This window comes from Leptonychotes weddellii, chromosome 12 (assembly GCF_054177405.1).
Source record: "Leptonychotes weddellii isolate Sample4059 chromosome 12, ASM5417740v2, whole genome shotgun sequence".
Classification (NCBI taxonomy): Eukaryota; Metazoa; Chordata; class Mammalia; order Carnivora; family Phocidae; genus Leptonychotes; species Leptonychotes weddellii.
Window position 1 is genome coordinate 73,140,878 of NC_138380.1, and position 15,922 is coordinate 73,156,799.

The following is a 15,922-nucleotide window of genomic DNA, read 5'->3' on the forward strand; positions in this document are numbered from 1 at the left end:
GTTTTAATTAGGGCTTGAACCAGTTGACCTTGACTTTATCTCTTTGCATATATTAAGAAAATTAAATAAACTCATAACGAGAAATGTTAAATCACAGGGCATTAAAGCTATGTATTGTACAAAAATGCTGAATTAAAAATTAAGCAAGACACAATGTTTTCTTCTGATAAGTAACTCTTAGGATGCTGCTGAGTAACCACACGGAGTATATTTGGGGCAGTGGATATTTGTTTCTGAGGAATGTGGGGAAAAAAAACCCTGGAAAAAATATTAGTATAACTTTAAACATAAGAAATGCTAGGATAAGTATATTCTTTGGGGGATGGACAGAGATAGCTAAAGAAATTATTTTATTTACTTTGAGAAGAGAAGGCTGTATAATGTCTCTTACTCATAAAAATAAAAATCAATCAATCAATCAACCAACCAATCTCATAAAAGAGATTCAGAAAACTCTATGAACATTTTTTCCTTTTATCAGGGCAAAAAAAAAAATAAGTTTGAGATAGTTATAATCTGGTGTTCTTCATTGTGGGTGTTCTGCTAAATGTCATCATCTAGTCAATATATGAGGTATAATTCTGTTTTACAGTTGCAGGGTGACAACATTTTGTTCATTCTAGAGTTCATTTTTCTCTCTTTATTCAGAATTAGATTAAAACATTGAGCAATATATTTCATCTGTCCTTTAAGCTTGGCAATTTCCATAATTTTGCTATTTTTTCCCTAACACTATTGTGAGTTATAAAAGCATATAAGTATAGCAACATTAATTAAGGGATATAGACAGTTTCAAGAAACATGAAATTTGCCTCCTCATATTCAACATTACATGGCTAGAGAAGAGTGATGTTTCTGATGGACCTGATAGTCCCTTAGCTCTATAAAGTCTCAGGAGTCCAGTGAGTACAAATACTCCCAAACTCGAGAGAGGTAAGAAGTCTACCAAATACCCTACCATTTAGAATGAAGAGTCCCAGGCTCATAGTTTAAGAATTTAAGTGTAAGATTAAAAAAAAAAAAAACACCAAAAACAAACCCCAAACCATATTGCCTTTTAACAAACAAACTAGATATAAATTTAGTCGTTAAAAAAAAATTACCAAGGTCCTTATGTTATATGGGACAATGCTATCATAGCATTAAATAGCTCTCTAAGTAATTCATGAGTAGGGCCAATAGACCAGATGCTATATAGTATACTATATTATAAAGAACCCTCCCCCCCACACACACCCCTACACATATATAGACATACACATTCACACAAAAGCAGTGCCTCACCAGGTGAAGCCTTTTTCTCTCAAGTTTGAAATGTAATTCCTGGTGTTGAGTGCCATCTGGTAAATGGAGTTGCCCTCAGATATCCCCAAGACCACAATAAACATGCAACATGTACATATAATAAAAGGGAAACCTCACTTTTATTATGTGGCTTTTAAGATGCTAAATGAATGGATTAAACAGTTGCTTTGAAAAGGGCCTTATCGTGAATATTTCATTTTTCTTACACTAATGATTTTATCCTCGTTGGATTCTCAACTCAGAAAAAAGAAATCGATACCCCAGGTTCATACATTTTACTAATCTGCCAGTGCCCAGCATACCAGGTGTGGAATGCTTAGGCTTTATAAGTTTGGGGGCACTGCAGATTTAACAAAGCAGCCAACACCTGGAAATACATAAAAGCTGTCCTCTAAGCGTAAGGTGATGAGTGTTAGTTAACTAGGCCCCCTGGATTCAGAGAATGGCCCCTCGTGGCTCAGAAAAGAAAACTGAAAGGCAGCATCACAGAGTTTAGTTTTAGCTCAGATTTCCTGGTGTTCTCAACGCCTATCTTCTCTACTCCCCAAAGGCAAGAAACAGCTCTAGTTAGGACTGTCCTTTCGATTTTTGGAGAATTTCTTTTAATATGCGCCATGATACTGCTTTATAGACATGAGTGAAGAGCATGGGAAAAAAATGGTGATTTCTGCTGAGGTGAATATGACATATTTCTAGAGAAAAGATAACCCTGTTGTTTAACTCACTTGAAAATTCCTACCTTGTGATGACATACTTTAACTGTTACTGTTGCTTCTCTGGATGTTGCTTTGTGGTCTCACCACAAACTCTGCAACAGATTTCCTGGGAGTGTGGCAAAAGTCATGAGTGTGGTTGAGTCTATGATTTGATTGAATAAACATTAGAGTCTTTTTAGTGGTTAATCCATGTTGAATTAAAAAAAAAAAAAACTTTACATTATGCCTATAATGCATCCTAAAGTCTTGTCTATTGTTTTCAGTCAGGTCATTTTTTTTTTTTTTTATGTTATAGGCAAAGACTTGCCACATTCCCAGGACCCTCTACTCGAAAGTATAGATCCATTCCGATTCCTTAGAACTGGGTGTTATACACAAACAATGAATCATGGAACACTACATCAAAAACTAATGATGTAAAAAAAAGACACGTTTTGTTAAAAATACCTATTTTAAAAAGTTTTTCTTAGACCAATTTCTCTGTGCTTGCATCCATACTATGTGCTGGACTTATCCTTCAAACAATGAGCTGTCTTCAGTCATAGTTACTTTATGTTCAAAGACAAAGTAATTGAAGTCCTGTTATTCATGTTCAAACTGTGTAAAATATGAATAGAGCGAAAGGGGGGAACTTCAAACTAAATGTCACCAATATACAGATTACTCTTTAGTATCTTCTTTTATCGTTAATATTGTCTTGCTGCACCCTTCTTGTTGGGCCTGTAATCACATTTAGATGACATTTATATCACCCATCTTAGACTAGAGCAACATTATCTAATAGAACTCTTGGCAATGATGGAAATTTCTTTTTTTTTTTAAATTTTTTTAAAAGATTTTTATTTATTTATTCATGAGAGACAGAGAGAGAGAGAGAGAGGCAGAGGGAGAAGCAGGCTCCCAAGGAGCAGGGAGCCCGATGCGGGACTCGATTCCAGGACCCTGGGATCAAGACCTGAGCTGAAGGCAGACGCTTAACCATCTGAGCCACCCAGGTGCCCCAATGATGGAAATATTCTATATCTGCATTGTCCACTAGGAGAACTAGTAGCCACACACATTTGGCTATTAAGTACTTGGAACAAAGGAAGCGCAAGTTAAAGTTCAGTTTTAATTTTACTTAATCTCAGTTTGAATTTACATAGCCCTAAATGCCTGAGGCCATCAGACTGACCGCAGAGATGTAGGCTTTTGCGTGGTCACTGTACCCACTCTTGAACAATTGTTCAAATAAATATGCCATCACACCCGCTTGTATCATATTGTTTTTTGATTCTGCTTCATGTATTTACGAATGTTATCTCTCTGATCAAAAGTTTAGTTGAACTACTACTCAGTGCTAGACATTAGATACATTTTTAATTTTGTTTTCTGTACAGCAATTACCCAATAGCCATTTTCTGTCCCTGGAGTATATATTCCTTCTTCATTAGGAGCTCCTATTAAAGATACACATGTCTTGGTCCACTTGAGCTGCTACAACAAAATGCTACAGAGTGGCTCGCTTACAAACAACAGAAATTTATTATCTACAGTTCTGGAGGCTGGAGGTTCAAGATCAGGGCACCAGCAGATTCAGTGTGGTGAGGGCCGGCTTTCTAGTTCATAGACAGTGCTTTGTTGTGCCCTCATATGGTGGAAGGAGCAAGAGATCTCTCTGGAGCCTCTTTTTACAGACACTAATCCTGTTCATGAGGGCTTCACCCAAAGCCCCCGCCTTCTAATACTATCATCTCTGGGGGTTAGGATTTCAGTATTTGCGCTTTGGGGGAACACAAACGTTCGGATGATTGCACTTTGGATTTAAGCCAAGGTGAATTAATGTGTTGACTAACATTTTATATACATGCTCTGAAATGAGCTGTATTATATAAAGGAAATTAATACAAATTGCGATGAATTTTGCAGTATATCCTACATTAAAAGTAGTCAACATGAATTCTTCACTGGTGAGGCCTATAGATGACAAATTACCAATTAAAGGGTGAAACAAATAAGGAGGGAAAGAATGAGAAAATACGGTTGCATGATAAGCAACACCAAAAATTACACAGGTGCTTCTTTCTCAGATGTGGAAGGTAAGAATTGTATAAAAGCATGGTGACTACTAAAGAATTCAGTAGAATAATCACATTTTAAAGCTAGGGAGGATGTTGGAAATCTCTCAATCTGGATTTCTGTTAATGTGGCGACTCCATACCTGGACAGCTGTGGCTCCGAGTCACACTTTATTAACAGTTTAACCGAATGTTAGTTACATACCACCTCCAAGTCTCAGTTTCCTTATTTATAAACCAGTGACAGTAGAAATACATACCTGTTAGATACACATATCTCTTTTTTTTTCCGGGTGGGGGGTTGGTAGGTGAGAGAATACCTTTGAGATGTTTATTAGCACAGTACCTGACACACAGTGTCCCATTCTGGTGTTAGGGAAACAGATATAAGGAGCTTCATTTTCTCAAGTAGTGACACATTTTGTGAGATAGCTGGGATCTGAAACCAGGTATCTGACTAAATTGAGCCCATAGGAGTAGAAGCACCAAAGAGAATGACACCCCACATGTGCTACCAGTCACTTAACAAATGAAATGACTAGCCCAAGAGCACAGAACTCATCAGTGGTCTGCAAAGCACAAGGTCACATCAACTTCTGCCCCATTTACACAAAGGCCAACATCACTTGTGCTTGAAAACGTGGGGCTTTGGAAGATATAATTTTTTAAAACAGGAAGTATAATAATGTACATTTTTTCCCATTCATTCCATCTAGTTTACATGATTTACTAGAGACTTGAAAGTTATCATCGATTTAAAATGATATTATATTGGCAATGAGTATTCATCCTGTATTTAAGTAATTACACAAGGTCTCGCAATTATAAATTCTCCTTACAAGATTCTCTGTTTTATCAAAAAATTTTCAGACACATTTTGGGGGACTTATACAAACAGTTTAACACCTAAAGAGTATAAAGGTAAGAGCAAGGGATGGGCAAATCATCATTACTATAATTTAGAAAGAACAAAGGGCATGTGTTATCAAAACAAAGTAAAATAATAGCACAACTAATAATTTATTTCACGTGCATATTTCTTTGTAGTTTAGGGAGATTTTAAGTTATTTATATATGGGTTTATTTTGTAACTTATTGTTGAGCATTTCTTATATGTTCCATCCTGGGCTTATTTCAGAGATTATAATCTTAAACAAAAGACAGGTGGTTCTTCTCATGGGGTTTACAGAAATTTCTCCATCCTACGGGGTACGACGAACTATTCGAGTCTCACACCTGGATCTTTATTCCTTTGGGATCTGTGGGAGTTATTTTAGGATAGAAATAATTTACTTAAGTTTCCTCAGCTATAAAATGGGAGTTATAATAATTCCTTCTTAATGTAAGTTTATAGTAAGGATTAAATAAGACAAGTTTTAAAGAGCATTTGACACAATGCTTAGCATACACTGAAAGCTCAACGCATATGAGCTATCATTTTTAACATAGAGAAATCAAATAACCTGTCAAAAGAGAAATATAAACATATAATTATAGACAGGTTTAAGCATTTATTGTATTTAGTGTGACAATAAAAATTGTGAAAATGTGTGACTTAGTAAATAAGTTTATTCAACTTCCTTGCGGTGCTCTCAATCTCTTATCTAGGATGGATTTTGCTCCAAGCCTATAATGATAATTGCAATCACGCTTACAGCCTGATCCTGCCTTCTCTGGGAGGGAGGGAAAGAGAGGAAAAAAAAAAAAACCTAAAAAACAAATAGAAAGACTGGTCTCCTTTATTCTTTACCTGTAAGTATTTACTTATAGAAAAATCTAGCTTCTTTAAAAAGGAGTTTGAATCCCTAATAAAGCACAAGAGATGTGTGGGGCATTTCAGGAACATGGCCAGGCAATACACTGAAGTTGAGATTTTCCAAGAAGCCTACCAGAAAGTAAAAAGGAGAGTAAAATGGATACTTGGGACACTAGGGAGACTCGGCCGCCAAATGATTTTTCAGTTTGCTCGGTTTTGTTTTTCTAAGGAGAAGATGATTAAAGAGGATTTACAGTAAGAGAAGGTAATATAAAGTAGATTCCTCAAAAGTAATTCTCTTAATCCCAAGCTTCTCTAGCTGTCCTAACCCGGGTGTTTTCTGGAGGTGGGTGGGCGGAGCTGGAGGAGGAGAAGGGAAGGCTGCTCTGTGCGGATGGCATTCATTTTGCCCACCACCGGTGCACACCGCCCCAGAGTCGTTTTCACATCATGCCCACTTTCTCTTCCTCGGTCCACAGAGACGCAGCTTCCTATTTGCACCCATCTCAGAGACGCACTGGTAACGATGCCCCCAAAGCCATCCAAAATAAAGCCTGCTCTTGCCTCGAGTAATCAGAGCATCACCTGGAGATGCAAAGATAAATCAATCCCGTCAGTAAAATGAGAGGTTTGAGCAATGATCTCAGGTTCTGCAGACATGAGTCTTCCCGCCCCCCTCCCCACCTCCTTCCACTCCCCATGCAATCTCTTTATCTCTCCGTTTAGATTCTGGGAGGCTGGTGGGTACATTCAGAGGGATGGAGGTGGAGAAGAGAGGCACTTTTGTTATGTATGAATTAAAACAGATTGAGAGACTTCCAGTGAAAGTTAGTCTTAGAAGGTATGCGCATCATATAGACATACATGCCTGCGTGTGTGTGCGTGTGGTATAAGGACACATAGTCCAAGCTACATTTATCTGTCGGAGACAGGCTGTAGATAATCCTAATCTCTTAGACATTTTAAGAGAGAGCATGACCAGACTTTATCACAGATCCCAAATCAGACAAGTTTCTCTGATGCACTTTAGGCACATCTGTGGTGATTGCGGAGCTTAGTGTAGCTGCTGAGAGAAGCTGCCTGCTCTGAGCATTTTGGGCTGGGGCGGTTTTCTTACCTGACATGGTGGGTGTCGGTGTTGCTCCTTTATTTTTACCCCACAATACCACACCCTCTTTTTTACCTGGGCTGGACCTGCCTGGCTCTGCCTCCTTGCCTGTCTCCCCCACCCCCCACTGTCTCTCTCACTCCAGGGAACCTGTGTTAGTGTTTTGAGTCCCTACTTTGCTCTAGCAGGGAAACCAGACAGATTAGGAGCTAAAGCACTTGTCTGAAAGGCAGTTCTTTGCTTTCTTCTGCTGCTGCTTCCCCTTCCTCTTTTCCCAAAGAGACATGTAAACACATGTGTTTTCCTGTTTAAATTTAGCGAATTGGTCCTCTGCCTGTGCCTTGATTTAGCTATTGGGCTGAGCCTTGCTCCTCCCTTCCCTACTCGGATAGGAGCCACAGGGATCTGGAGCTCCAGCTTCCAAATTGAGCTGGCCTCAGGCCAGGTGACCTTCTCTTTGTAAGTTTCTTTCCTAAGCAGAGTTGGGGGGGGCGCGGCGGGGAGCTGGGATCTCTTTGGTGTTGTTGGGGGGGAGGTTAGTGAGGAAAGGAAGGGGGTGGAAGAGAGTAAAGGGCTGTTGTTAAACAGTTTCTTACCATAAGAGGGAGTTCAGACCTAGATCTTTCCAGTTAATCACACAACAAACTTAGCTCATCGCAATAAAAAGCTGCTCAGAGGCGACTGGTTCTTTTAGGCACTGAGTCGGAACAGGCTTCTCTCAGCCAGGCATTTCGTCCAGTGGGATCCTCCAGCGCGTCCGGCAGCACCATGTGGGGGACCAAACTTCTGCCAGTCCTGCTCCTGCAGCATGTCCTCCTCCATCTCCTTCTGCTTCCCATCGCCATCCCCTATGCAGGTTAGTCTTCTCTTCTTCTTCCTCATTCGTCTTAACTCTCTCCTGCTAACCTTCCCTTTCCCTAACACCTTCTTTACCCCTTCCCCCGCATCCTTTCTTAACTCTGTGTGTGGCATGGGTTTTTTTTTTTTTTAAAAAACATCTCCTGGTGCTTTCTTTTGATATTCTTTTTTTTCTGTTTGCAAGGCATTTACAATGATAATTAACATCCCCTGAATGTGTCCTCCACCCCAACCCTAGCCCCAGCTCCCCCTTAGCCTCCTAGTTGTGGACTGTGGGACAGGAATGAAGTGCTAACACTGGCTGGAATTTTGCTGGTTTGGACAAGTTTAAAGCTGCACCGAAGGTCTGGTCTTGAAGAGGGGAGAGTGACTGTCAGTACAGCAGGGTCTCCCTTCTTTCCAGGGGATAATTTTCCATGACATTCTGCTACCCCACATCACGCAGTGAACCTTCAGGGCTAAATGATGACTTTATACAGGTTTTCATTTGGAGAAGGCAGATTAAACTCTGGGGATATGCATGTTATAAAAATGAAAGAGAAAGCCTCTCTTCTGAGATCTCATTCTGTCTGGGTTTGGATGCCTGCCCTTTGAAACTGCAGGGCAAGGGAGGCACAAACTGTGACTCTGATTTAAGCTGGGAAACGGCTCCTTTCAGTCTCCCATTTCTCCCCCGAATTTGCAGGTTGGGAAGGAACTGCTGGTGAGTTCATACTACCTTCCTGGAAGTGTAGAGATTCCATTTGCTGCTTTGGGAAGTTTTCTGTTGTTATCAGGGCAAGAGGAAACATCTGTATTTGTTTGTATTATCATTGTGGTGGCTGAGATGCCAATGGGAGAAGGTAGTGAGCACCATGGGTAGGCATAAGGGAATAAAAGAATGGAACGAATGCCCACATGGTAGACATGGCCTTTTCATAACACAAACCAGAGGACTGGCTATATCTTTGGAGATAAGCTAAATATGAAATGTATCAGAGCTCTGATCTAGTTTCTGATGTAATACCGGGTTGAAAACATCAAGACTTTGCTAAATGACAAGGTAAAGCATTAGACCCACCTGGCTTTCTTCTTCTATTTTGTGAACTGGTCCTTGTGAAAAACAACAGTGTGCAGGAAGGACCAGTTTGAAAACATGTAGGTACGATTTCCAAAGAGGTGAAAAAGAAGTTAGTTCAATCAGGCAGGTCATCATGCTTGAGGTGTGTCATGCTAAAATGAACTCTCATAAGGATTGCTGATTTTAGGGGATTTTGAGCATAAATTGAAAACCCGGCTAATATTTGGAGGGCTTTCATTTTTAATTCAAATGTTGATGGTCTGAAGTATAATATGGTTACCTGAAATCATCTGTGCTAATGCGAAGGAAACACAATGTGGAAAACCCAAAACGGTAGATCAACCATAGACAACGTCTATTTGTTTTTGGCACACATTACGAAGTTTTGGCAGGAGATATACATTCATAATTATATTTCACTTTGGCTAATGTTGAAATGACTGTGTTTCCTGAGTATAGGGAGAATGCAGCCCAAGAGTTGCTGGCAGGCAAGGCGAGGCCAATTGGGAATTACAGATATGCTGTGAATAATTCCTGAAGTGGATAATGCTAAAATTGTCATCAAAAGAGGGTCTGGCTTAGTTTGGGTGGCAAGTTTATTTTGATGGTTGTTGTTGTTTTTTTTTTTTTAACAACATTCTCCAAAATGGAGAACATGGATAGTCCTCTTAGAACATACAAAATTTGTCCTTTTTTTAATATCATCTAACATTGAACATTTGGAGTTTTTTTGTTATTGTTAATTGCTTTGGTTATACTTTTAGGTTTATTCTATGAGTCTATACTTGTACATATTGTAAAAGAATACAATGTTAGGAAAGAAGTGGATACTATAATGAGGTGACAACCAATTATAAGCAGAATGTATTATGGGGATCATTTATTGCAATATAGTGGATCCAAGCCATCCTTATAGGAGTTGGTCTACATAGAATTACCCCCTATCCACTTCTACCTACACTGGAAACAGATATCCAATTCCCTGTAACAAAAGAAGCATTAAGTAAGCATCTAATGTCCAGGAACCTGGGGGGATATAAAGATGAACAAATGAGAAAGAAACCTACATTTGTTAAGCAACTGTTATGGACCAAACTCTAAAAGAGAACTTATTTAACTCTAATAAGATTAGCAGTATTCAACTCATCTTACATGGGGAAATTGAGGTTAATGACCTCAATTATCTTATCATAGTAAGGGGATAGAGCTGAGAGTCCTACCCAAATCTATGAGAAGGAAATATGTGCTGGTTTTTTTTCCTTTTACTTATACTGAAGCCAGAAACGGTGAAATCAACCGAAATTGCCTTTTAAAAATCCATTTTGCTAAGTAATATATGAAAATCTCTGTGTTAGAAATACTATAATACTATGGTTTAGAGTTCATTTCTAGCTTAGAAAATTTGGGGGAAATATGGTACCCAAGTTGGGTATGAAAAAATGGAGCATGGTCATACCGAAGTCAGGGGAAAACAAAGTGGCCAAAGGCATGGAGGTGAGAAAGAATGAGGACAGCTAACCATGTGGGACTGGTGTACTGAGTAACTGAGGGGGGGTAGTATGGCCTGTGATTAGAAAAATGAGATAGGGTAGCGTGCATAAGCACGAATGGTTGTGCTAAACTATTCTGAACATCATGGGTAGCAAGCAGTTGGAAATTTTAGAGTCAGTCTAGAGACCCGACTTAAGTTGTACTTCAGTGTGGTTGTTTTGGTTGCTGCGTGGAGGGAGAATTGTTGGCAGAAACAGAGGGTCAGGGAAGAGACCAGGAGGAGGCATCTGTGACCATGACATCCTGAACAAGGAAGCCGAATGAAGGTGAAGAAGAGAGGCCCTGAATCCCACCTTGACTATCACTTCATTGTGTAAATCTCTTTGGAAGAGATCATTTCGCTTGCTTCTCAAATACCAACTACGAAATCCAAGTCCTAGATAACAGCAATGAAACTGTGAACTAGTATTTATGATTCTTGTCTTTGGGAAGGTTAAAGTCTCCAGTCACAACCATTCCCTCCATTAATTATTTGTGTACTTTCATCTTAACATCTTGCCACTTCCAAGCTGTTAATCACTAATCATGTGGGTAGGTTTCTCAGAATATGTGGAGCCAGATTCCTGCTTCTTTCCACACCCTGCAAATCCTTTCCTTGCATGATTTTCCTTTGAAGTCAATGGTTAGTCCATACAGAGAAGAAAATATATGAGGTACTGAGAGAAATGAGTGTGAGGCCAGGGGACCAGAGGGAGAAATGTGTCTTTCTTCAAGCACCTTGATACATTTGACCCTACTTTCTGTTTGTAGGTTTTCACTAAGATCCTAACGATTTCAGTTCTAAAACAAGGATTTCTGGTTCTTCAGGAAATATAGCTTCCAGAATGTTTTCCCATACTGGGAGAAGAGGAGAAAGGAGTTGTAGTTTAAAGTACAAGAAAGCATGACAAAGTTGCTGTGATCTCTCACCCTTTGACTTCATTTCAACATTTTGTTTATAAACTTCAACTAATAGTCATGCACAAAGAAATAGTAGGGAAAAATCTGATCCAAAGATATATTTTTTTTTAGTTTCTTCCCAAATTAAGCTGGTCTTTTAACTGTTTTCAGTAAAACAATCATCAGTTGTTAATACATATGGAAGAAAAAGTTGAAACTATTTTCAGAAAAGGAGTTTTATTTTGACATGCTGTCTTTTAGACTCCTGTTTTGAATTTTTCTTTTATTGAAGAAGAAATTAGTTTTATAGATGCCTGGATTACATGATGTACAACGAGCTTGAACTTCACATTTTTGAGTAATTTGTTACTGACCTAGTAGAAATGACTAAATTATAAAGGAAAGCTTCTAAATCATGAGAAATAAATAGTGAAAAGAGAATCCTGATATCTGGATTTGCCTTTGATTAGTTCTGTAGGCCCATACAAGCTTTTCACTCCTATCTATTATCTAGTAAAGGGAAATCATAGATTTATTTGCTTTTCTGAATGCTTTTTGATCTTTAGATGAAAGGTGGTGATGGAAAAAGTTATCAGCAAGCAAGAGTTAGACTACTGTTATGAGGTATAGCCACACATTAACACATCTCAATAGGACACCTGAGGATCTGTAGAGTTAAACACAACCAACAATCCCACAGAGACCTCTTTTCTCTAGAGTAGTCTTCAGTACTTGCCTTCATAGCGCATGGTATTGAGCCAAGAAACCAGAGCATCCACAAGGGGTTTTTTTATTTGATAATTAGTAAAATACATATCTGAATTTAATGTTTGCCTCAGACTGTTAAAATTTATCTATCTATATCTATATCTATATCTATATAGATTTAACTAATTCATTTTAGTTAAATGAATTTGATAATTAGTAAAATACATATCTGAATTTAATACTTGCCTCAAACTTTGAAAATTTAGTTTTATGCTCTTCTCTCACACTTAGATATGTATAATAAACACATTATTCATCAGGCCAATTTTAATTCTATATTTTTAGTTAACTGAATTTATTTAAGAAATATATATATATATATAATCCACACATCTATATCTATCTATATATATATCTTCCATTTTAGTCAACAGTTTTATTTAATAGATTTTCAGCATCCATAAACTACTATTTGTTTCTAAGAAATACTCCAAATTATAGAGGAAATCAGATGATTATTATTCTGTGAAACATTTTACAGCACTTCAGAAATGGTGCACCACGGTCAAAGGAAGAAACTCCTAATGCAGAGACATATCTCCCATTAACATGGTTCTGTGGCAGAAACCAAAATGTGAAAAGAATTATACCACTTCTTTGCTTGGGAGAATAACAATTTCTTCTCTATGCCAGAAATTAAAGAATGGAATTTCAAAAGCAAAGCTAAAACTTTGCATATTTATAACATTTTTATCTGAATTAATTTCCAAATATTTACTTAATAATTATAATTTAAATAGCTTCAAATATAATATAACTTTTATTTTGTAGACTGAGTCATTGGTATATTAGCATTTCAGGTAATTAAACAAAGTCATTTGGCAAGTCGGTAAGACTGCCAGAATTATCATCTGTCTGCCAATGTTATGCAAGGCATTTGCTCCGCACTCAATAAATAACATGTTGATAGATTATTTGGTTGAATGAATTTCTATGTTAAAATGTCTTTTAAATTATATCTGTTGTACCCTGGCCATTCCATCTTTTAGGGCAAAGAAAAGTTAAAAATGAAAACATTATTACAGAAATTAGTACCAGTCTTTTGGGGATTGTGCTCTGAAGTTTTACAGAGAACGAGAAATTTAGAGGACTTCATGTTTTCTCTTATTTATTGTGGACTTCAGGTTAGGATAGACATTAATGAATAGCATCTGCATGTTTAATAAACCAACCGGAGCCAGTGGTTGCTGGCAAAGTTGAGAGTATGATGCCATTGTTTGTACCTCACTCTGCTAGCCATATTTCCAAATTTTCTGCACAAAAATTTTCACCCTCTTTTCTTGGCACATTTCACCACATATAAAGACCAGGAATGCATTTCCTGTTCTACCATCCAAGTTCCTTCTCTACTGATAGCTCTGAACCGGATCTTCAGAAAATATTTATAAGCCATATTTCTACTTACTTAGAATTAAAAAGAAAGAGAAAAGATGGCATCATGAGTGTTTAAGAGTGGGGGCTGGGGGTTCTGAAGTGAGGCAGCTGGGTTTCAAATGAGATTTGCTAAATGGCAATTAATTTTTCTCTGTGTCTTGGTTTCTATATCTTAAAAATGAATATATTATTACTGCCTTTGTTATAAGGGTGTTCAAAAGAACTGGCAGGCAGAGGAGAGGCATAATCATGCCCATCCTTATTGTATAATAGGTGCAGTCTCTTAGACATTTTGATCCTCATTGTGAAGATGGTGACCATCACTAGAAGCTAGGTAACTTTGGGCACATCAAGAATGAAGAAGTAGTTCTTGATACTCTAAAGTCATCTATAAGATTAAGTCCTTTAGGATGTTTTAGTTCTGTTTTTCACATTTTTAATAGGAGGCTTCATGCTATCTAGGGGCCTTGTAGAATACTCTCTTGAAGAAAAATGATATTGCTACATTAAAGCTTGAAGTTTTACATACATTTGATTTATAGCATTTGGCTTGATTTCAAGACAAACAATTCAGTGATACTTAAGAAATAGTACCCCCAAGCACAGAAAACACTTCTGTAGGAAATGAGAAGGGCTAAAATATGAATAATATGAAATAGTTTAAAGAGAGCCAGAAGAATATATCCACTGAACCATTTTTAGTGAGAAGTTTCTCACATGTAATTGAATTGACTTATCTAATTAATACTGTAACTTACATAAGGACCAACTGTAGAAGGAAATGACAAATTTAATTACAGAGCATGATATGATATGCCTGGGCATTTGCTTTCATACTGTTTGGAGAATATCATGTCATTTATTTCTGTAGAGTGAACTCTGTCCTAATTTTTATAAGCATATTTCATTTTAAAGAATGTAGATGAGTGACCCTACATGACAAAGTTACTTATTCTTCACTGGTTACAATATTCCTCTCTTGCTCTTAACTATCTGAGAGTATCAATCCCCACCTCACTTCACCCCCAACCCCTGGAGATCTAGTATGTTGTCAGATAAAATCACTATCTTGTGGATGATCCTTAAGGACATTTTTTCTATATGAGCCTTAAAAGCTTTCCTCCATTTTTTTAAAAAAAATTATTATTATTAATAGAAGGACAGAAGAAAAGAAGAAACACACTTCATGAATTCAAAAAGTCAGCAAAGACTACTCTAATTAAAGAAGACCCATTACTGAAGATAAAAACAAAAAAAATGAACACTGCAGACCAATGTGCCAATAGATGTATTAGGAATAAAGGACTTCCATTCACTTGCAAGTAAGTTGCTTCATTTTGTTCTTAGGATAACTTTCCAAATATAACATCTTCTAATTATCGTCATGTTTTTTTTTTCTTTTTTTTTCTTTGTATTCAGTGTAATTTGCCCTTAAAAGTATAAGCTTGACTTTAGTTTTAATTCATTATAACAGAAAATGTAGCCCTCAGTTGATGGAAATATGAGTAAGGGAGAGAACATAAATGGATATCTTTTAGAACCCAGAATGCCCTTGCTTATGGAATTTGTGTTTTCTCATCTTATGAACAGTTGAACTTTAGAAACTAAAATTCCATTAGATTGCCTTTTAGCCAACATTTTAAAATATTCTATTCAGAGTAAATTTTTTTTTTCTTGCAAGAGGAGTGGAGGAATTTTGAGAATATAAGTTGGGCCAGAGCCAGAATTTACTGCATCTTACATCATTGTCTAGGGATTTAAATAAAAGGTGTTGAGAGAATTAGATAAAAAAGTAGAGGGATTGGTGTCAGCAGCAAAGGCTGTTCAAAAGGACTTAGGGGTAGTGATGATGAAGTTTTAGGTGAAAAGTGACAGAGAAATTCAAAGAGGCATGAGGGGATTCAAACGGAGGGTTTTCTTATCATTTGAAATTCCCTGTGCAACCTCACAGGGAGGAATTCCTTCCTACTTTGCCCGCGATCCCAAGGATAAAACTTGGGAGTTTGGGGCCAAGCAGGAGACAGTTGCATCTGAATAATTTTCTGAATTGCCAGAAGAAAATGCATTTCCTCACTCTTCTTTGTAAACATCCCCATCCCCTCATTTACTTTATACCCATTTATTCCCTATTTCATTCTATTTTTTACAGGACTGTGCATGATATCCTGTCAGTTTTGAATTCTACTCCACTGCATTTGAACAGTGACATGTAATGTGAACCCAGATTTTAGTAATGCTGTGGCAAGCGAGCCTAATCTCATTTTACCTTTTTCAGAGAAATGAGTGTTATGGGCCTGGGGGAAAGGACCTGGTCAGAGGAGGTCCTCGACAGATGTAGTGGAGGACAGACTATCTCCCTTCTATTCATTTACAACTCCTCTGAAAGTATTTTTATTGTCAAACTGCCACTTTCAGGGAGATATTTCCTGGCAAGGGGAGTGGGGAATTGATTTTGCAAGTATATTCCTATGATAATTCTGTTTCTTCTCC

General features: G+C 37.6%; 1 protein-coding gene across 4 annotated transcripts in view; it reads left to right on the top strand.

Moving 5' to 3' along the window:
- Nucleotides 1-7,248: 7,248 nt before the first annotated feature.
- Nucleotides 7,249-15,922, top strand: part of LOC102740930 (hepatocyte growth factor) — a 61,074-nt gene continuing 52,400 nt past the window's right edge. The window contains exons 1-3 of one of the 4 annotated variants that reach the window (XM_081800628.1): nucleotides 7,249-7,401; nucleotides 7,637-7,798; nucleotides 14,589-14,754. In XM_081800628.1, the coding sequence (XP_081656754.1) occupies nucleotides 7,711-7,798; nucleotides 14,589-14,754 (254 nt within the window). In that variant the 5' untranslated portion in view covers nucleotides 7,249-7,401; nucleotides 7,637-7,710. Of the gene's footprint in view, nucleotides 7,402-7,511; nucleotides 7,799-14,588; nucleotides 14,755-15,922 lie in introns of those variants that run through there. The other 3 variants (XM_081800629.1, XM_031024202.2, XM_081800630.1) reach the window with 3 other exon arrangements.